General features: G+C 45.7%; 1 protein-coding gene across 4 annotated transcripts; it reads left to right on the top strand.

Annotated features, from left to right (window-relative positions):
• Positions 1 to 1287: 1287 nt before the first annotated feature.
• LOC125402429 (acylcarnitine hydrolase-like) lies at positions 1288 to 21737 on the top strand. 4 transcript variants are annotated; one of them, XM_087900298.1, is made up of 13 exons: positions 1288 to 1427; positions 1955 to 2140; positions 12939 to 12957; positions 15931 to 16072; positions 16727 to 16860; positions 16942 to 17200; positions 17953 to 18051; positions 18340 to 18480; positions 18603 to 18683; positions 19160 to 19304; positions 20090 to 20227; positions 20698 to 20770; positions 21332 to 21737. In XM_087900298.1, exons 1-13 carry the CDS (start codon positions 1352 to 1354, stop codon positions 21516 to 21518), a joined length of 1680 nt encoding a protein of 559 aa, XP_087756424.1. In that variant the 5' UTR covers positions 1288 to 1351; the 3' UTR covers positions 21519 to 21737. The 4 variants fall into 4 exon arrangements, with proteins under 4 accessions (XP_087756424.1, XP_087756423.1, XP_087756421.1 ...); XM_087900297.1 differs by lacking the exons at positions 1955 to 2140; positions 12939 to 12957 and adding an exon at positions 14412 to 14616 and having other exon boundaries at positions 1289 to 1427; XM_087900295.1 differs by lacking the exons at positions 1288 to 1427; positions 1955 to 2140; positions 12939 to 12957 and adding exons at positions 13676 to 13814; positions 14412 to 14616.
• The last annotated feature ends 1298 nt before the right edge of the window (positions 21738 to 23035 follow it).

Raw genomic sequence — 23035 nt, 5'->3', positions numbered from 1 at the left:
GTCTGTGGAGCAGTGGGACTCCAGGATTTATCCCTAGTGCTTGATTGGCTTTTTAGAGCCCATTCTCTTTGTAGGAATACATTGCTCAGCCTAGATATAGGGGGAAGGGTCTTGGTCCTGCCTCAAAGTGATGTGCTAGACTTTGTCAACTCCCCATGGGAAGAAAGCCTTACCCTCTGAGAGTGAGGGGGGCTTGAGGGCAGGGGAGGTGGGGGGAGCAGGAAAAGGGGAGGGATTGGTATGTAAAATTAGAAAAGATTGTTTTTTAAAAAATAAATAATTAAAAACAAAACTATTCAAAGTTGGCTCCCACACCATTTTCCGGGAAGTCAGGTGTAGCTAGGTGTTAACTCCTGGATGCTGCAGCTTACTAGTATTCTTGTGATTCTGAGACTCCTCCTTCCAGACTTGTATGCTTGGGCACCCCATCAAATGTCAGGTGAGGGCTGGCCAGTGGCTTAGCCAGTTATGGGGCTTTGCTGCCAAGCATAATAGCCTAAGTTGTGTCCCTGGAGCCCTATGGTGGAAAGAGAGAGCTGACTACTAAACTTTTCTTCTGACACGCACATGATGGATTTGAGCGCACACATGGATACATACATACAGGCACACGATACATGAGTAAATGTAGGAAAAGAATACACAGTCAAATGTTTGTCAAGTGACTAAATAAATGGCTGAGAAGTTGATCTCAGCAGGAGCTGGCGATGATGTGAGTACCCACCTTATGGAGGTGGAGGCAAAAGAGCCAGGATTCAGTGTCTTTCAAAGAAACTGCCAAGACCTGAACAGGGAGAGTACCTGCAGATCCCAAAATCACCATATTGACGTGGATCCATGAAGGTGGACTCACTGCTCTACGAGTCTTAGCAATACAGGGGTGTCATGAGGATGAGGTCACACTTAGAGCTCCTGCCCTCTCATTTCTCTCCATCTGAGACATCTTGTGTGTGTTCCCCGTGGCTTCTCCTGTTAACTTTCTGATCCCTGACCTTCACTCCCACACCACACTGGGTTAGCAAGTAAAAGGGCCAGGGATTATGGTGACTCCATGTTCAGATCAGGGATCCTGATTCCAGGACTCCAGATGCCGTGCCATGTCTATCCAACAGGTCAAGAAAGGAGAAGAAACTGCACAGTTGCCTTTGCCCTGCCTGCTGGCTATTGGTTCCCTGTTGGCTTCTGCCTTATCAGTTGTGCCGCAATAAGAACTTTGTCCCACTCAACCAAATTTCCACACCCACACCCCGAGAGGTATAAATTCCTGCCCGGGCAAAGCCTACCTGTTCTGCTTCCTGTCGCTGAGAGACTGTCATCTTGTAGCAGCACAGACTTAGCCCTGGCATTCAACATGCCACTCGATAGGCTTCCTGGCTGGCTGTTTGCTGTAGCCTGTGGGCTCCTGCTTCTCCTCCTCCACGTGCATGGTGAGACTGTCTAAGTGAGCAGAGAGACCAGGGTCAGAGCTGCCCATTTCTGCAGAGTCGGAGGCTTAGCTCGTGGGAGGGAAACACCAGGGAGGGAGGAACTGGTAGAGATGACAGATGAAAATGAATATGTGCACCCCTTAGTGCCCCCACTGAAGTCCACAGGATGGGCCCTGTGGTACAAAGAGGGTCAGAGATGTGTAGGGTTACCTTGTACTGAGGAGCCAGCAGGGACAGAAGAGCAGGAGGGACGTCCTTCCTCTACATGTGGTTGTGGCTAGAGCTCCTACTGACCTTGGATGGTGACAATAAATCCTTCATAATGCCAAGCTGCTCTGAATCTGTCACCTTGTTGTCAATTTTCAAGATGGCCAAAGGACAAGGTTTCTGGCCCTAAGTCATCTAGAATCCCTCATCACCACATCCCATGGCTGAACTGAGAGGACCCAGCTTACCTTCCCCATGTACCACAGTGAGGTAGGAATTCCCCAATGTGGTGACAACCGATGGCTTCTCTCCAACTACAGGCCAGGACTCAGCCAGCCCCATCAGGAACACACACACAGGGCAGGTGAGAGGAAGCCTCGTCCATGTGAAAGACGGTGAACTTGGTCTCTACACCTTCCTGGGAATTCCCTTTGCCAAGCCACCTGTGGGACCACTACGCTTTTCTCCCCATGAGCCCCCTGAGCCATGGAGTGGTGTGAGAGATGGCTTTCAGTTACTGCTCATCCCACAGAGGCTTGGTGGGTGAGTTACAGTATTGTGGTACTGTTCTTTAGATTTCTCCTCTGAGAGGGAGACACAAACTTAGACAGCTTCCCTTGCTTCATATGAAGACAGCAATGATGGATGACACTCGTATTCAATATCAGTACACCAGTCCATCTGTCCCCTCTGACCCTTGGCCTGCTTATCCACTGCTCTGACCCAAATCAAGGGATGAGGCTTTGGATGAGAGTGACCTTACCATTCTCTACTGGGTAGAATATCAAGAGGAACCCCAACAGTGAGGGCCTGCCCAACTGGCTGGAGTAGGTCCATGATGAGCAGAAGCTGCAGATGAACATCCACCCTGCTGCTGACTGAGCCCTGTGGGCCAAAGGCTGCAGTTCTGGATGAAGACTCTGCCCCAGAAGATCCTGGAGCTTAAGGGGTTCAGGACAATCACTCAGAGCTCTGTGACAGCAAAGACGCATAGGGTTGAGGGCAGATGAGGTCATCCTGAGGTTAGGCGATCCATTTATTGATTTTCACCTGTTTCAACACTCACACAAGCATTTCTAACCATAGCATTTTTTCCTTTCAGATTTGTATTGCAAACCCTCTGTGTATTATTCCTTATATGGCTGGACAAACTTTTATTAGACTCAATAAATTTTCCAGTAACAGTATGGATATGTGAGTCCTAAAGGGCCCCCATCTACACTAACACTTCACTGGGACTCACGTCCTTAGTAGTTAATTTCCTCCCTCCCTTTTTTCTTCCAACCTTCCTTCCTTCCTCCATCCCTCCCATCATCTTCTAACCCCATCCTCACTCTCCTCTTCTCCAAGCCTCAAACCCTCTTCGGCGAAGCAGAAGCTTTAGGGACTGTTGGGTGCAGGAGACTGGTTTTGTTAAAATCCCTTGTCCTTTCTGAGAATGATCCTCCCAATAGACAATAAGCTACAGACTGTGCTCTTAGTCTGTGTCCTCAGATGTTTGAAGGCTGATACAGGAGGATTATATAAGACCAGGGCACCATAACAAGACCCACATCTCAGAAACAAAACAAAAAACCATAACCTCAGTAACTTACAAACCGTAAAACACACACAGTTTTGTACACTGAGAAATCCAGGGTCAAGATGCCCACCGATTTGCTGTGTGGTGAGAAACAGGTCTCTGGCTGGAGGTCTCAGGGATTTTATCTTGTGCCCTCTGCTGGTAGAATGTGTAAACAGGGCCTTTCCAAAGACAACATAAGTCCCTGCTGACTTGAACTGGGGACAGGGAAGATTTTCCTCTTAGTGAGACTGACCATGCAGGTTGTTTCTGTTCTATTTGTAGAACGTTTATTGGCGTTCCTACTGCTAGCTTACCTCTGCTTTTCAGTTCTGCACATTCACACTAAACTTCCAATAGGGAGCCAGAATCTGTTCTAGACTTTGAATAATTATCTCATTTTAAGTGGCATGAGTGTCGATTGTTTTTGTGGGGCTAGGGCTTGATCTTAGGACTTGTGTGTGTTAGTCAAGTGCTCTACCCGTGAACTACGGTCATCTCTTTTAGGTATTGCTGGGAACAGGCAAAAAGCACCTTGTCCTAAGCACTAACATTTTGACTTCAGGCTTCATTTTACCTACAGGGTGAAACAAAGTTCAGGTTCCCAAGCCCTAGGGGAACTGGGAATCTTCCAATAGCTGACCTAGCTCTTCCTTAAGCCATAGAAATAGTTGTTATGCATTTTCAGTTCTCTAGAAACATTACGGCTGTTTCTAACAACAGAAGGAACAAATGAATCTGATTGGTTGAACCAAAAGGCTTACATTGTATGTCGGTTTACAATGATGGAATATTCGAGGAAGCCCCTAATCCCTAGGTCCTGATTGGTGAAGATTGTAACTGTAACTTAGCAACAAATGTTTGTGAGTTTTGTGCTTAAATACTTGCTTCAGCTGCCATTCAGGGCAGCAGTTCAGCTTCTGAGTCTGTCCTGCGGCCCTGATCTATCAGCCTCCTCTCCTCTTTCCCCTCTTCTTTTTGTTGCCCTGCATTAAATCTTGCCTTGTGGTAACTTCCTGTGTCTGCTTGGGTTGATTTGGAGCCTCTTTCTATGGTTTAGAAAGTCTGAGAAAATTCTCAAGTACAACTGCCACCACATCAGATCTAGATCAGTCCCCGCTACTTCCCGAAGGACTTTCCTCAGGCCCCTTTGCTCTCGTTCACTACCTTTGACCCTGTTTCAAAGTAAACATGGCATTATTTTATGTTGCTATGTTGGGGCTTGTCTCCAATCCAGTATAAATATTTGTGACTGGCTGTGTCCCTTCGAATAATGCTTTCATTTCCTTTCATTGTGGAATATTATTCAAGTGTGCACACTACACTCTATCCACTCACCCAATCATGCACAACCATTTCACTTGCTAATTTGCTCTTCTTTTTTGAGACAAGGTCTCTATGTAGGCCAGGTGGGCCCTGAACTCATGATTACACTGCTTGGCTTCCTGAGTGGCTGAATTATAGACATGGGCCTCTCTTCCTTTATTTGGGTTTTAATAAAGCTGATTCTCAAACATGATTTCCTGTGATCACATGTATTCATTTTTTTTGGATTTACAACCTAGAGCAGAATTGCTAAGTCATGAGACTCATGTGTTAAACAATCAAAGAAGTTCCAAGACTAGAGACGCAGCATGAGTAGAAGGCTTTCTCTATGTGCAAGACTATGGGTGTGATGCTCAGCACCATAAAAAGTAAAATAAAGTCAGATCAGATGACATAGGCTTTCAATCGTAGCTACTCAAAGGACTGAGGCCAGGATACACAAGTTAAGACCTTCCTGAACTATAGAAAAAACTCCAGGCTAGGCTGGAAAATTTAACTGTAGTCTGTCTCCACATAACAACTACAAAAATGGCACACACCTTTAGTCTCAGTACTGGAGAAGCAGAGATAAGTGGATCTCTGAGTTGAGGCCAGCCTGGTCTATAGCATGAGTTCCAGGACAGCCGGGTCTACACAGAGAAGCTCTGCCTAGTACAAAAAAAGATTTAAAAAATCTGATTCAATTCAGTGAAAAGAATAAGAAGGAGGAGGAGGAGAAGGAGGAGGAGGATAAGGAAGAATAAAAAGAAATACTGAAAGGAAAATGTGGTTGCAGGGTCTGAGGCATCTTAGGAGTGATGGAGGCAAGGATGATTTGACACATTGTATTCATGTATGAAATTACCAAAAAACTTAAAAAAATCCCAAGGTTCTGGGACTACAGCTCAGAGGTAGAGCACTTGTCTGACACATGTAAGATCCTGGATCCAATTCTCTGTCCCCTCTTTAGAAGCTTTGGGGTCATTGTCTACATTGTCTACATTGACTGTTGAATGTCAAATTTCCATGTCCATTTCTTACCAACCACCAACTTTCCCATATCTACAAATGACTTAGAAGACTTCTGATGAGCCTCAGCCCTGCTGTCTTCATCAGTTCAAGCTGCTAACTAATTCATTCCTGGGATAGATGCCTGTGGCTCAGTTCCTTGAAAGGCTAAAGCAAGAGGGTTTGGTGATCTCCGGAGCTAAGGATATATATACATCATACATATATAACAACTCAATAGTGTATATGCTATATACATATGTGAACATGTATGTATCATAACATACATGGTTTATAAACAATAGAAGTGCATTCATGGTTTTGGAGACCATGAGCAAACCAGCCTATGTGCTATGTGGTGAGGGCTAACTCTCTATGCGAAAGATAGAACCTTGTGTCTTCAACAGGGCAGATGGCACAACTAATGGAGTTCAAGATCTGAACACATTGTGTTCAGACATGAAATTAGCAAAGAGTAAATACCACCCCCAAGGTTCTGGGAATGTAGTTCAGTGGTAGAGTATTGACAGAGGTTTCTGTTCCACCTGGTCCTACGGCCGTTTAGTCCTAAACAAATACACAGAGTTCTACATTATTAGATGTCCTGCGCTACCATCTCGCCAGCAAGAACAATGTGGGGCACTTAGGATTCTTCTGCAGTAAAGCTTTAATGAGTCTTGAGAGGGAGAGCATCAGCTTCCAAAGCGGAGACCCAGACTGAGGGGAACCCAGCCCTTATAAAGGAAACAGTCCTCGCTTCTGACGTGTCACTCTTGGATTGGTCCGCTGCCCATTATCCCAGATGATGCCTCAGAAGTAGGCAGGGATGCAGCAGTAGGAAGTTACCAAGCACATGCGCTGGGATTAAAGGCGTGTGCTACAACACCTTGAACTCACAGAGATCTGCCTGTCTCTGCCTCCCAGGCATTGGGACCAAAGGTATGTACTACCACACCTTGAGGTCACAGAGGTCAATCTGCCTCTGCTTCCCAGGCATCAGGACTAAAGGCGTGTACCACCACACCTTGAGGTCACAGAGGTCAATCTCGACCTTTTGTCCCTTGAAGCAATGGAGAATGTGGTTGCGGCCCTCCACAATTAGAAACTTGTTGGCCTTGTAGCTCAGGCTTTTCTTATTAACTAATTCTTTTTTTTTATTTATTAAAAATTTCCACCTCCTCCCTGCCTCCCTTTTCCCTCCCCATCCCCACCTCCCCCTCCCGCTTTAGTCCTAAGAGCAGTCAGGGTTCCCTGCCTCGTGGGAAGTCCAAGGTCCTCACCCCTCCATCCAGGTCTATAAAGGTGAGCATCCAAACAAACCAGGCTCCCACAAAGTCAGTTCATGCAGTAGAATAAAAAACCCAGTGCCATTGTTCTTGGCTTCTCAGTCAGTCTTCATTGCCAGCCACGTTCAGAGTGTCCATTTTGGTCACATGCTCCATCACTCCCAGTCCAGCTGGCCTTGGTGAGCTCCCATTAGATCAGTCCCACCGTCTCAGTGGGTGGACGCACCCCTCGTGGTCCTGACTTCCTTGCTCATGTTCTCTCTCCTTCTGCTCCTCATTTGAACCTTGGGAACAAAGTCCAGTGCTCCAATGTGGGTCTCTGTTTCTATCTCCATCCATCGCCAGTTGAAGGTTCTATGGTGATATGCAAGATATTCATCAGTGTGGGTATGGGACAAGGCCAGTTCAGGCACCTTCTCCTCTGCTGCCCAAGGAACAATCTGGGGACCTCCCCTTGGACCGGAGAACCCCTCTAGAATCAAGTCTCTTGCAAACCCTAAAAAGGCTCCCTTAATTAAGATATTTACTTCCCTGCTCCATTATCCACCCTTCCTCCATCTCACTCATCCCCAATCCGCCCCTTCTCCCCCCTCTCTACCCATCTCCCCTTACATCCACCACCCCACTGCCCCGTGCACCCAAGTTTTGCCTGGAAATCTTGTCTACTTCCAATATTCAGGAGGATAACTATATGATTTTTTTTAGGTTCACCTTCTTATTTAGCTTCTCTAGGACCACGAATTATAGGCTCAAAGTCCTTTAATTATGGCTAGAATCCACTTATGAGTGAGTGCATACCATATTCCTCTTTTTGGGTCTGGGTTACCTCACTCAGTAAAGCATTTTCTATTTCTATCCATTTGCATGCAAAATTCAAGATGTCATTGTTTTTTACCGCAGAGTATAACTCTAATGTGTATATGTTCCACACCTTCCTTAACCATTCTTCTGTAATTCTTACATCTTATATTAGCCCATTATTCTTGTCTATGTTAGCCACATGGCTTGGTACTTTTTTGGGCGAGACAGTCACATCTTGCTCCCTCTGCATCTGGATCACAACTGCAGACTGGGCTTCCTTCTTCCCAGAATTCTCCTGTTCTCATTGCCCCCCCCCCCCTCATTGTTGATCAAAAGGTTTGTGGCTGGTTTGGTGTTTACATTTCCTCTTTGGATGCATGCAGAGTACCTTCTTGTACCAAAGACACTAGAATGTAGTTGTGAAGTCTCTATGTAAGCACCAGATGGAATTTTCCAAGCTCAATGACCTGTGTAGGTGTTGTCTTCAGCAGTGGGCCTTGCTTGGTTGGGGAGAGTACCCTATAGTATTGGCAATGACCTGGATTCTTTGGGGATTCCCACAGACATTTTTGGCCAAATAATTCAATTAGATGTAACCCAGTTCTGGTATTGGAAGCCTCATTTAATGAAAAAAGAAGGTCAGCTGGGGTTTTGTCTCCCCCATATTTTGACAATTTTGTTTAGATCATTTTCATATATATATGACATATATATGAGATTGTATGGGTAAATATATATACATATATATATTTATATTAGGGAGTATCTAATGTATTAGATTACCATACTCTCCCTCAAATTCCCCTTAGTTTTAGCTGTCTCTCCCCATATTTCCTCCCTCAACCCCCTCCAATGATCCCCACCACTTGAACCTTCCATTCCAGCCCTGCATCCTTCCATAATTATCTACTACATTTCCTTTACTAATGAGAGCACTCTGTTCCCTCTAGTCCCTTGCTCTATTCCTATCCTCTGTGGATCCACAGATTGTAGCTTGGTTATCATTGACTTAACAGCTAATGTTCATGTATAAGCAAATATATACAATATTTGCCTTCCAGTATCTAGGATACCACACTCGGGATAATTTTTTTTTCTACTTTCATTCGTTTGCCTGCAAATTCCAGGGTGTCATATCTTTGAACAACTGAGTAATAATCTATTTTGTAACTGTACCAGTTTCTTTATCCATTTGTGTTTTGAGGGACGTCTGGGTTGTTTCCAACTTCTGACTATTATGACTGGAGAGCAGCAGTGAAGATGGTTGAGCAAGTGTGTCTGTGGTAGGATGAAGCTTCTTTTGGGCACATGCCCAGGAATGGTATTGCTGAATCTTGAGGTAGATCTATTGCCAGCTTCCCGAGGATCTGCTACACTGATTTTCATAGTGGTTGTACAAGTTTGCACTCCCACCAGCAACGGATGAGTGTCCCTCTTACTTCACATCCTCTCCAGCATGAGCTGTCGCTTGTTTTGTTGATTTAGTTTCCGCTATTGAAAATTATCTGTTTAGATCTGTACCCCATTTTTAATAGGGTTGTTTGTTTTCTTGATATCTAGTTTCTTGAGTTATGTAAATATTTCGAATATTAACTCCCCATCAGATGTGGAGTTGGTAAAAAAAAATTGTCCCATTTTCCAGGTTGCCACTGTGTATGACTGATGGTGTCCCTTGATTTAAAGAAGCTTTTCAGTTTCAGGAGGTCCTTTTTTATTAATTGTTGATCTTAGTCCCTGTGCTGATGGGGTTCTCTCCAAAAATGTCTTTACCTGTACTAATGAGTTCAAAGCTATTTGCCACTTTCTCTTCTATCAGCTTCAATGCATCTGATTTTAGGTTGAGATCTTTGATTCACTGGGAGTTAAGTTTCATTCAGAATGATAATCACGGACCTATTCGCATTCTTTACTTGCAACCATCCAGTTTGGCCAGCACTATTTTCTGGAGATGCTGTGTTTTTCCAGTGTGCACTTCTGCCCTCTTTGTCAGAAACCAGGTGTCCATAGGTGTGTGGACTTATGCCTGGGTCATCAATTCAATTCTATTGACCAACATGTCTTTTTTGTGCCAATACCATGCTTATTTCTTACTATGGCTCTGCAGTGCTACTTGAAGTCAGGAATGGTGATAGCACCAGCTGTTCTTTTATTATTCAGGATTGTTTTAGCTATCTTCAGTTTTTTTAAGTTAATCAATCAATTATTTTTCCCAGTATGATCACAAGATCCCTCCCTCTCTTTCTCCTCCCAGTCCTTCCTCCTAACCTCTCCCTTTCCCCATCCACTCCCTCTCCCTTCCCTTCAAAAGAGTGAAGATCTTCCTTGTATATCAGTTAGCCATAGGATATCAAGTTGCAGCAAGAGTAGGCGCCTCCTCTCCTAACTAAGGCTGGACTAGGCAACCCAGCAGGTGATAAGGGTCCTAAGAGCAGGCAACAGAGTCAAAGGCAGCCCCCACTCCCTCTGCCAGGAGTTGCACTAGAAAACCAAGCCACAGACCCACAACACACGTGCAGAGGGCCCAGGTTAGCCCCATGGTTATCTTGAGGATTTTGTATGTGTTTGTGTGTTTCCATATGAGGCTGGAAGTTGCCCTTTTCAAGTTCTGTGAAGAATTGCCTCAGAATTTTGGAGGAAGGTACACTGAATCTACAGACTTCTTTTCATAGAATGATCATGTTTATTAAGTTAATCCTATTAAACCATGGTCTTTCTATCTTTTGATATGTTCTTCAGTTTCTTTCTTCAGTGACTTGAGGTTTTTAATCATACAAGTCTTTCACTTGCTTGATTAGAGTTGCTTTAAGAGATTTTAAATTATTTGAAACTATTGAGAAAGATATTTCCTTGATTTCTTTTTTTAAATATTTATTTATTTAATTTATTTATTTATTATGTATACAATATTCTGTCTGTGTGTATGCCTGTACGCCAGAAGAGGAGACCCCATTACAGATGGTTGTGAGCCACCATGTGGTTGCCAGGAATTGAACTCAGTACCTTTGGAAGAGCAGGCAATGCTCTTACCCTCTGAGACATCTCTCCAGCCCATCCTTGATTTCTTTCCCAGTCCAATTGTACTTTGCATAAAGGAGAGCGACTGATTTTTGTGAGTTAATTTTATGTTTTGTTACTTTGCTGAAAGTGTTTATCAGCTATAGGAGTTTCCTGGTATGATTTTTCAGGTCGCTTATATATACTATCATATCATCATCATCTATAAGTACTTAGGCTCCTTCCTTTTCAATTTATATCTCCTTGATTTCCTTAAGTTGTCTTATTGCTCTAGCTTAGAATTCAGGTATTATATTAAATATGTAAGGAGACAGTGGACAACCTTGCCTTGTTTCTGATGTTAGTGGAACTGTTTTGATTTTTCACTTCATTTAAGTTGACATTGGCTATGGACTTGCTGTAAACTGCCTTTATTATTTTGAGGTGTGTTCCTCAGGACTTTTATCACAAAGGGTGAAACACGATTAAGAAAAACTCAGAGACAGAAAGTGGGGTTCAACCTGAGGATCAGAAAAGCAAATCACCCAGCCACTGGCTCTTACCTCTACCTCAGTCCAAAATGTCCATCCTGCCTCCAAGAATCTCAGAATGAGACTGAGACTGAGGGCTGTCTCCTTCCGTTTTATATTCCTCTCTAGGTCTGGGATTAAAGGTGTGTACCACTGGGATTAAAGGAATGCTCCCTGCATAATTCTTGTACTGTTGCTCTCCAACATGTCTGGATGTGGGCAGATGGACTCCCAAGTGAGCACAGTAACAAGCTTAGGGGCAGATGGGAATGCCTTATGCTGTGTATTTTGAAAATATTTTTATTTTAAAAAAGGGTATGTTGGACTGATTGTCCTAAAATTTCCTCATAGCCCAGCATGTCCAAAACACAGTCCTCTTGTCTAGGGTCTTGAGATTACAGTGGTGTGCTACTATTCCCTGACTTGGGAAAACTGGTACCAGTTTTTCCTTTATTTGTTGTTTTAAACCAATGGAACATCATCAGCCAAGTGATGACTCTTGCAATGCCCTCTCTGACCAGCAGGAGGCAGGAGAGCAATGAGAATACTCTTATACCTGGCCTCTACAGCTGGGCAGAGGAGTTGTGCTTGATACTTCCACAGGAGCTCCTGCTGTAAACACATCTCTGTGAGGTGTGCACTTCTGCTGATGCACAGAACACTTCGCCAAGGGGTTTTTAGACACTATGTAGCCCTCTTACCATTGGAAAACTTCATCATCAAATGATTTCTATACAATCAAATTAACCTTTTGCCAGAGTAACTTGGCAAATTTGCATAAGAGGATGAGGTGAACAACAATCCACACTTGAAGGATGAAAATAATTCTTTCACTGGAAAAATTTAGCTCATGATCCTTTATGTTAATCCTTGCCTGGTCTCTGCTCCCTGCCAACCCCTTGACTGCTTTGTGGCTGAACAGTTTGAAAACTCAACAGAATTTTAAAACATAAGGGCCCTGGCTATCCTATCATGGAAAAGAAATCATCTGTGATTGGTTCTTCTGTGAGGTACAAGTTATTCAAGGGTATTGTCCCTTGGTTAACAGTGTGATTCCAGGCGCACCTCAGTGACCCAATTTCGATTACTTTTAGCCAAGCTCTTATAAATATATCAAACATAGGCTTTTGATAGCAATATTTTGTTCCCATTTGGCTAAGGATCTGAGAGCAGAATTGCTGAGTCATATAACACAGGTGTGTTTCACTTTTTTGTTTTGTTTTTGCTTTTATTGTTTTGGGTTTTTTTTTGTTTGGTTTTTTGTTTGCTTGGTTTGTTGTTGTTGTTGGTGGTGGTGGTGGTGGATTTCTCAGGCAGTGTTTCTCTATAGCTTTGGAACCTGTCCTGGAACTAGTTCTTTTACACCAGGCTGACCTCAAACTCACAGATATCTGCCTGCCTCTGCCCCTCAAGTGCTAGGATTAAAGGTGTGCACTAACACCGTCCTGTGTGTTTAACTTTCAATTAAAGTGACAGCCTGTCTTCTATGACTATCATTTTGCATCTCCTCCATACATGTATAAGAGTTTCAGTGATTCCATATCTTTCTGACCACTTGTCCTTATGGCTCCCAAGTCAGATGTTATGGAATGATATGCAGGAGCTTTATTGGAGTTTGAGCCTCAGCTCCCCCCCAACACACACACACACACACACACACACACACACACTTGCGCCTGGGCTCTCTCCCCGCTTCTTCCATGAAATGCACCTGAGCGTCTTCATCCCACACACCTGCTGTGGCCTTGGCAATTACCAACACAGGGTCTGGATGAAGGTGCAGAGAGTAACAAAGCCCACGGGCTCCACCCTCCCCCAGCTGTCACAGTCCCTGCTCTGTTGCTGTGGAGGACACCATGACCCCGACACCTTGTAACAGAAAACATTGCATTGTGGGCTTCCTTCCAGTTTCAGAGGATGAGTCCAGGGCCACCTTCCTGGTGGTCTCACTGGCAGTTTTCCACAGGAATACCCTGACATTCACACACACACACACACACACACACTAAATAAACAGGAAAAAATTGAAAGTGTTTTTCAAGTAGATAAAGAACTAGGAAGTCGATTTCAGCAGGAGTTTGCTGAAAGAGGAAACAGATTGTGGAGGCGGAGTGAATGGGGATCTGACTGACAAGTGCCAGAGTTGCAGTGCTTCCGTGAAGCAGCCACAAGCTGTGCAGAAGGGTGCGTGGATCCTAAGATCTCAGGGATGGTCACATTCTGATTCCTCTCCTTCTGGGGTATCTTCAGGATTTACCTGCTCAGATGAGCCCCCGTGGCTTCTCCTCTCTTTGTCCCCTGGCATCTGATCATGGAGAACAGGGACATCCGTCGCAGTTTGAGTTCATTTAACTTTTCATACAGGACTCCTGAGATCACAGAGCTGCTTTGGATGCCATGATAACTCTTTCTAGGAGGTCAAAGAGCAAGAACAAAGATTGCTTTGCCTGCAGGCGGGCCTTCACCTCTTCGACAATAAGGACTTTGGCCCGCCCTGCTGAGTTTCTACTCCTTGACTGTAGGTCCAACGTCCTGACTGCGCAAGGCCCACACATTCTCTTTTCTGTCCATGACACACAGCTATCCTGTAGCAACACGGACTCAGACTAGGAGCCGACCATGAAACTGCAAAGACTTCCTGGCTGGTTGAAGGCTGTGATCTGTGGGCTCCTGCTTCTCTTCCTGCATGTACAAGGTGAGACTCCTTCAGTGAGCACTGAGGACCAGGGTCAGGGCTGCCCAGATCTGCAGAGTGGGCAGCTTGTCTTACAGGAGGGAAGGAACCAACAAGGGAGCAGTTGGTAAAGATGGCAGAAAAAAGGGTGGGAATTATGGACCTCCCAGTGTCCCCACCAAAATCCACACAAAGAGCCCTGCAGCACACAGAGGACTAGAAATGTCCTTACCAAAAAAGCCACTTCAGGATAACAAGGTCTGAGCCGCACTGGACCTGCAGATTAGGGGAAAGAACAAAGAGGACATTTCTTTTCGCTGTGCATGAGTGTAGCTACTACAGACCTCTGGATGATAATGAAAATAATACATCCATGCTGCCAAGTGGCTCTGAGATGTCTCCTTGTTGGTCACACACTGGCACAGCCACCACTCAAAAGGAACATGAGCTGTGTCCCTGGCCATCAGGGCGATAAAGAAACTCCTATCCCCACATCTCATAGCTAAGCCCAGGCACCCCAGATTCCCTTCCCCATGTACCCTAGAGAAAATGAGGTGGAAAACAACAATATCGTGGCAGCTGCCTGAGTAGAACTAACCCTGATGGCATCTCTCCCAGGCCAGGACTCAGCCAGCCCCATCAGGAACACACACACAGGCCAGGTTAGAGGAAACCTCGTCAAGGTGGAAAACACTGAAGTTGGTGTCCACACCTTCCTGGGAATCCCCTTTGCCAAGCCACCTGTAGGACCACTGCGCTTTGCACCCCCTGAGGCCCCTGAACCATGGAGTGGTGTGAGAGATGGGACCTCCTATCCACCCATGTAAGTTCTGGGGTTCAGAGAACTTTCAGGCTCTGAGGTGAGAGTGTGCCCTGAGCTCTGGGCCAGAATGAGGGGCTTCCTTCATCCCAACCCCACAGAAGTTTTCTGTCTGTGATGTGTAGTCTTCCGTGCATTTTCAGATGCATGACTAAGGCTTCTTACAGACAACTTTGCCAATCTCCTGGGTCATAGTCCAGTTCCTGTAGGGTGTTGTCTCTCAGTTTTGCAGTGAGAAAGAGATTTAAAAAAAATTCCAGATTCAGATTGTGCCAAGAGATTTCTGCCACCATGGAACAGATCTAGGGACAAGGGCCAATATAAGCACATTAAACCAGCCAAAGCCCAGGGTCTAGTGCCAAGTCCTGTAAGTCTCTCAGGAGGGCATCAGTGATAGGTCCTTAGCAACTCCATCCTCAGCACTCACTGGGACAATCCATAGAGGCAAGTAACATTGTTCAAAGAAATGTCTAAATGCTTCCTCTGGAAATTACGTGGGAATGAGAACTACCCTAAGTTTCTGAATGTGGGGTGAAACCCATCCCACTACTCTTTGGGACATTGCTGTCCACTGACTCCTTAGGAGCTGTGTAGGCAGAGCACCACATTATCCAAGTATCTTCAGTTTGTTTCTTGTTGCTGGGGTAACATACCTGGTAAAGTCAACTGTAGGCAGAAACAGTTTGTTATGGGTCACAGTTCCACATAACCATCCATTGCAAGGGGAACTTAAAGGACTGAAACATCATCACATCTTTAACATCAGAGGTCAAAGAACGCATCCATACCTGCTAGTGGTCAGTTGCCTTCTCTGTTCCTTCCTAGGGAATGGCGCCACTCAAGGTTGGGGACAGTCCTACCTCTACTCACAGAACCAAGAAAATCCCCATAGGCTTTCCTGATCTAGACAATCCTTCTTTGAGTCTAAATCCCCCAGGTGATGCTCTGTTGTTTCGAGTTGGAAATCAAAACTAACAACCTCAACAGGAATTATGGAGTACAAAGAGAAGTGGTGACTGTCACTGTGTGCCGGAAGTTATTCTCACCGAGCCCCTAGAGTTCTCCATATCCTTGGCTCAGAAAGAAAAACATATGCATGTCCTCACCCAAGTGCAGGCATTTCTGGAAATCTGGTTCTATCCTTGCTAACACTGAGCCTGTAGCCTTTATCTTGGTAGGAAAGGGCTTTAGAGCACACTCATGCTTTAGCAGAACATCTTGAAGGAAAGGGGCCAAAAGTGTCTGAGAGAAAATTCATACAAAAACCCGGTTTTGACTACCAGACATCTCTTAATAACTGTCTGCCATTGTCACCAGGTGTCCACAAAATGATGATAAAATGAATTCAGAGGCTCTGAAGATGGGAAAACACTTCATGCCTCCCATCTCTATGTCTGAGGACTGCCTGTATCTCAACATCTACACACCAGCGCATGCTCGTGAGGGCTCTAACCTGCCTGTGAGAGTTGGGCCACGGTCAACTGGGTGGAGGTGGAGATTTCCTTCTCAGGAGGAATAGAAGGCATAAAACCAACAAGTTCCACTGCAGTGTAGACCCTAATGAGAAGTCTTTTCCTAATGTGTCCATGAGAACCTTCTCAGTCATGGTGGTCAACTAAATCCTGGATATAGGACACTGAGCACTGGAACTCTGAGAGGTCAGGGTTGTGTTCCATGAACTCACTCAGGACATTCTCAACAAAGTTGAGCCTTAGAGCCCAGGCAGGTATCCAAGAAATGAACTCTGAAATAAGTCAAATTTCCAACTTTGGGATATTGGTTGTGCCAATGAGATTTGGTGATGCTTTTGATTCATAATCAGGAACACTGTTGTGGAGACTCCCTTCTCCACATTTTTGAGGAGTCTGAGAGTGATAGTGACATCACTCTGGACTTGAATCCATTAATCCAAACTGAGATTCCTGGTGCAACGGTGGGGCTTAGAAATACGCTGATGAGACTGTGTTCCTCGCCTATGGCTTGGGTCTAAGATGCTGAGGACTCCTGTGTGTGCTTAGCTGCAGAGATAGAAAGCAGACAATAATCTGGGAGATAGTCCCACTTGAACTTGTGCCTGAAAGTATCCTCCTCACATCTCCCTTGACTTCTCCAGGTGATGGTTTGGATCCATGGTGGTGGTCTGGTTGTAGGAATGGCCTCCATGTATGATGGGTCCACACTGGCAGCCATTGAGGATGTGGTGGTGGTCACTATCCAGTACCGTCTGGGTGTCCTGGGCTTCTTCAGGTGAGACTAGGGCTGGTTGGGGCAATGGCAGCTGAGAAGAACCTAGACAGCCCTTTGATTCATGTCCCTTCCACTTCTCAGCACTGGAGACCAGCACGCCAGGGGCAACTGGGGCTACCTGGACCAAGTGGCCGCCCTGCGTTGGGTCCAGCAGAACATCGCCCACTTTGGAGGCAACCCTGACCTTGTCACCATCTTTGGCGAGTCAGCAGGTGGCATAAGTGTGTCTTCACATGTTGTGTCCCCCATGTCCAAAGGACTCTTCCACAGAGCCATCATGGAGAGTGGAGTAGTCATGTTGCCTGGCCTCATCTCCAGCTCCTCTGAGGTGGTTTATGGAGTGAGTGCACTCTATTCCTCCAGACCTGACCTGCTGTCTTAGCTCTCACTCTCTAGGACTCTGCTGCCCCCATCAGTCGGGAAAATGAGGACCATGGGAAGTAACTTCCCTTCAGTACTTTCTGAAAGGCTCAAGGTTTAGATCCCTCACCCCTACTCCATCCCACAGTGCTTTATACAAGGTGCATATGTTGTATGTTCAGCAAAGCTGTACCTAGAAGCTTCCATTATTGGCAAAAGCAAGAGTGTGGGGTATTGGGAGATGGTACAAGAGGCAAGAGAGCTTTCTGTGCCAGTGTGAGGATCTGAGAGCAATTCCCCAGAACACACACATATCTGGGTGTGGTTTTTCTTGTCTCTAATCCAGGAGTTTCTATGGTGAGATGGGAAACAGCGACAGGTTAATCCCTGGAAGGTCACAGACTAGCTAGATTGGTGTAGGCTTCAGCAGAAAAAGAGAGTATTTCTCAAACTAGAAGGAATATGGGAAGAGGAAGAAGGGAAGGAGAGGGGAGTGAGGGAGGAATGGAGGGAGGTAGAAGGGCAGAGAGGGAGAAAAGGTGAGAGGGAGGAGGGGAGAACTGCCACCGCTGACCAAGAGGAAAACAAGAACAATTTTATTCTTACTCCAGTCCACATACATTACACAGCATGGTATAATATTTAGAACCAATGGCGCCCTCCCAGGCCTGGGAAAACTCCTCTGCCTGGAAGACAGGGCATCCAGGCAGCCTCATCCTCTTCCCTTTGCAGACTGTGGCCAATCTCTCTGATTGTGCAGCTGTGGACACGGAGACACTAGTACGCTGCCTACGGGGCAAGAGTGAAGCAGAGATTCTGGCTATTAACAAGGTGCGGCTGGGAAGATGGCAGGTTGCAAGATGTGTTACAGGTAGTCCTCAGTAGTATGAGCAAATTACCTAAGCTCCGTGGCTTAGGATCCTTTGAGTCCTGGGCAAAATCAATACCAGCATCAACTATTCCAAGTTTAAGGGCTCTTCTGAGGTGAGATGGGAGAGGTGTGGTGGAGAATAACTATCCTGAGACCAATTAGCAAGTGGAGAAGGGGTGGAGGTAACTCAGTGGTCTGTAGCATATGTATTTCATCGACCTTCAGCATTGAATTTTAATGCCCCTCAGGTCTTCAAGATCATCCCCGCAGTGGTGGATGGAGAGTTCTTCCCCAGGCACCCTGAGGAGCTCTTGGCCTCTGCTGATTTTCACCCTGTCCCAAGCATCATTGGTGTCAACAATGATGAGTATGGTTGGTTTGTGCCTATGGTAAGGCTCAGTTCTAATCTTCTGGGACCCTGGGGACTCATGCGGTGGGCAATGGGAACTCAGAGATTCGTTGTTCCATATCCATGCCATGGCATACTTAAAACCATTCTCCATACCCCCAGATCATGGGCTCTGCTCAGAAAATGAAGGGAATAACTAGACAATCCCTGCCTGCTGTTCTGAAGAGCACAACAGCACAGATGGTGAGACTCTAGAGACACTGCCACCATTACAAGGACTCCTGTCTAATTTTCATAAGGAGCATCTCCAGAAATAAATTAGTGTATGCGCGCGCAAACACGTGCACAAGTGCACCTACCTGTGTGTGTTTCTCTGTGTATGCCTGTGTGTGTGTGCATCTCTCTGTGTGTAGTTCTGTGTGTGTGTGCCTGTGTGTGTGTACCTCTGTGTGTGTACCTGTGTGTGTATGTCTGTGTGTACCTGTGTGTGTGTGCATTTCTTGTGTGCCTGTGAGTGTGTGTGTGCATGTCTGTATGTACCTGTGTGTGTGTGTGCATGTCTGTATGTACCTGTGTGTGTGTGTTTGTGTATACCTGTCTATCTGAAGTCACTCCAAGCTTTCCCCATACCACACCTCTTTTGCATTTCCCCACTGAGCCTACTGTCTACACATCTTAGTGCCCGTGTCCCCTCATTCTTCTTGATTCCTGTGGTGTAGATGCTGCCTCCCAAGTGTAGTAACCTGATAATGGAAGAGTACATGGGGGACACTGAGGACCCACAGACCCTCCAAGTACAGTACGCAGAGATGATGGGAGACGTCACATTTGTGGTCCCTGCACTCCAAGTAGCACATTTTCAACGTGAGTACATCTGTAACAAGATGGAGGGAAGAAACTCAGACAGTGGGTCCCAGGTGAGCTCTGTAGGGTCCAGGCTTGGCCTGTGTCTGAATAAGATCTCTGGTTCCAGACAACCAAGAGTCTTTTTTATTAATTTATTCTCTCATATATTACATCCCAACCACAGTTTCCACTCCCTCTTCTCCCAGTCTCTCTGTCCCTCCTGCCTCCCCATCCACTCCTCCTCTGTTTCCCTCCAGAAAAGGGCATGCCTCCCAAAGATATCAGCCAAACATAACATTGCAAGTTGCAATAGGACTAGGCAGCTTCCCTCATATTAAGGCTGCATGAAGCCACCCACTGGGAGGGAAAGGGTCCCAAAAGCAGGCAGCAGAGTCAGAGACAGTCCCCACTCCCTCTGTTAGGAGTTCCACTAAAACACCAAGCTATGCCACTGTGGCATATGCAAAGGACCGAGCTGAGACCCACACAGCCTCCCTGATGGTTCAAAACTGAGAGTCTTTGTCGAGTAGATCCTTATGTTGAGTGTGAGAGAATGACATCTGATCCAGTACAGAGGAGGAAGTGACTGAGTGATACTCTGTGGCTTGACCACACTGCTCAGCTGTGGACGGCAGAGCCATTATTTAACAGGGGGAGTTCCCACAGCCACAGCCAATGCTCCATGTTGGAGCTCCACGCTCAACTGTTGTGACTCCAGATAACTTGAAACCAAGCTGTCTTGTCACCAAATGTGTGTCAGGACAGTTCTGGACAAAGATGTCACCCCAGGTCCTCTCCCCCAGGGTCCCACGCTCCTGTCTACTTCTATGAGTTCCAGCATCGGCCCAGCTTCTTCAAGGATATCAAGCCACCCCACGTAAAGGCCGACCATGTTGATGAGGTTCCTTTTGTCTTTGGGTCCTTCTTCTGGGGTGTGAAAAGTGAGTCTTCCTTATTTTCCATGAGTTGAATGAGGTCTCAGATGGCTCTCTGGGGAACTGAGAGTTCAGACTCTCAATTCATTTGAGAAACCTGTATATATATATATATATATATATATATATATATATATATATATATATATATATATATATGTAGATAGATAGATAGACAGACAGATAGATGTAGGTAGATAGATAGATAGATAGATAGATAGATAGATAGATAGATAGATATTTAAAAGCTGGACCCGTTCCAGGCTAGCCTGTAATGGAGGAAGACAGCACATTGGGTGGGTCAGGAATTCAATTAGAGACTTCCATGGATCATGGATACTGTGAATAGTGAAGAGGGGAGGTAGCAAAGCCAATAGTTTGGGGTCAGACAACAGTTGGAATCGGGAGTCTGAAGCATGAGTTGGCAGTTCCATGGGGTAGCCTAACTTGGACTATTGTCTTCCTAATGACCCCAGTTGACCTCACTGAGGAGGAGAAGCTACTGAACAGGAGGATGATGAAGTACTGGTCCAACTTTGCAAGACATGGGTGAGAACACAGCTCTCTCTCAACCTTCCGGGTGTGGGTCCCTTTCTAGGGCTCCCTTTTGGATGGAGGACTTCTTATGCATAGTTATTTCATCACATGATGGAGTCTTCTCTACCTAATAGCACATTTATACAGACACTTTGTGGGTGTCAGTTACTGGTCATCTCACAGTGGCCTGGCTCATGAACCATAGCGCTATGGGAATGTTCTTTAGATATTACCTCTCGGACACATAAAACAGGTCAAGTATTTGTCTCCCATCTAAAGCAGAAACCAGAGTTTGGCACTTGTATCCCTATAAGTGTGTGTGTGTGTGTGTGTGTGTGTGTGTATGTACCTACCTGTGTGTGTACCTGTGTGTGTACCTCTGTGTGTGTACCCGTGTGTGTGTGTGTGTGTGTGTGTGTGTGTGTGTGTACATCTGTGTGTGTCCCATCAGTCCCTGTCCCATTAACCCCTTCACCACTGGCCGAATTGTTCCACTGCACTGACTCAAATCAGGGGGTCAGACTTTGGGTCAGAGTGACCTCACCCTTCCCCCACTGGCTGTCATATCCACAGGAACCCCAATAGCGAGGGTCTACCCTACTGGCCCGTGATGGACGATGATGAGCAGTACCTGCAGCTGGACATCCAGCCTGCTGTTGGCCGAGCCCTGAAGGCCAGAAGGCTGCAGTTCTGGACCCAGACTCTGCCCCAGAAGATCCAGCAGCTAAAGGGGGCTCAGGAGGGGCACAAAGAGTTGTAGTATTCTGTGTGAAGAAAGGAATTGGGCTTCATAGACATGTGGGTTCTGTCCGAGGTTTGGACAGCCTTTCGATCCTAACATTCACATAACCATTCCTAACATATACAGCCACCCCTTATACCAATCTGTATGACAAGACCTCTGCATGTCACTTCTTCACAAAACACTGCTGTTATTCTGGTAGATCCACTCAATAAAAGTTCTTGTAACAATGTGGAATATGGATGTGTGAGCCCTGAAGTCCCATGATCTTCACAAATTTAGGCTGCTGTTCCAAATAGATCACTAACCACCAGCAGGTCTTATGATACATATCTGTGGCTACAGCTACTCAGAAACTGAGACAGGAATATTGCATCAGTCTGGGAGTTCCATACCGACTTGGACAACATAGCAAAACTTGTTTCTCAAAACCAGAAACAATTGTCTGGTAATTTGTAAATAGCAGAAATATATGTAAAGTTCTGTGGGCTGAGAAATACAGTGTCTACAAAGAAATTTGAGCCACACGGGCTGCCAGAGCTCAGCTCCTAGACCTCTCTGACATCAGTTACTGAGCACACCAGCTATGGAAAACTCTGGACAGATTATCCAGATTATCAAAGTAGAGGAAATCTCATCAATTTCCTTCCCAAATTTCTATTGTCCACTTTTGTGAGAAGCTGGTCTTGATGTGTTCATATGCACCTAAGGTTTGACCAGGAGAAAGGTGTTTGACCAACTGGCTAGGTGGGCCCAATTTCTCTGACTAGAGGCTGACCTTGTGGGAAGGTACCACGGAGGGAGGAGTTTATAAAGATGGAAGACAAGAATGAGGGAACTGTGTGTCTCCCAGAGCCCCCACCAAAGTTCACATAATGAGCCCTGTAGCACTCAAAGGACTAGAGATGTCCATTGTAACACCCGATTCTGTGTTACCCTCTCGGTACAGTTCGCGTGCAGCTATACCTTACGAGAGTCAGGCAAAGGCCTGGAGATTGAAAGAAACACACAAGAGACATGGGCCATTCGAAAAGAGATTAGCCGAATGCCACTTTATTCAGCTTATTGCAAAACTAATATACTTTGGCTGCTGCGAAAGGATTACCTCCCAGGCAGGGGGGACTCTGGTTGCTGCAAGGATTTCCTCATGGGCAGGTGGGAAATTACCATACCAAAAATGAAACAATACCCTACAGCTAATCACCAGGCTAGGGTAGAGGGAGCATAGGAGCAAACAGGATGCTTAGCCTGCTGCCAGAAACCATCCTCAAATTTCACCCCAAGAAGCAAGGGTAGACCAGGCCCTACAGTCCATACCAAAAAGCAATCCAGGATAAGGAGGTCAGAGCAGCACTGGACCTGCAGATTAGGGGAAAGAACAAAGGGGACATTTCTTTCCTTTGTGCATGACTGTAGCTGCTACAGAACTCTGGATGATAATGAAAATAATACATCCATGCTGCCAAGTGGCTCTGAGATGTCTCCTTGTTGGTCACACGCTGGCACAGCCACCACTCAAAAGGAACATGAGCTGT

This window comes from Myodes glareolus, chromosome 22 (assembly GCF_982192425.1).
Source record: "Myodes glareolus chromosome 22, mMyoGla1.1, whole genome shotgun sequence".
NCBI classification, from domain to species: domain Eukaryota; kingdom Metazoa; phylum Chordata; class Mammalia; order Rodentia; family Cricetidae; genus Myodes; species Myodes glareolus.
This window is presented reverse-complemented; position numbering and strand designations above follow the sequence as displayed.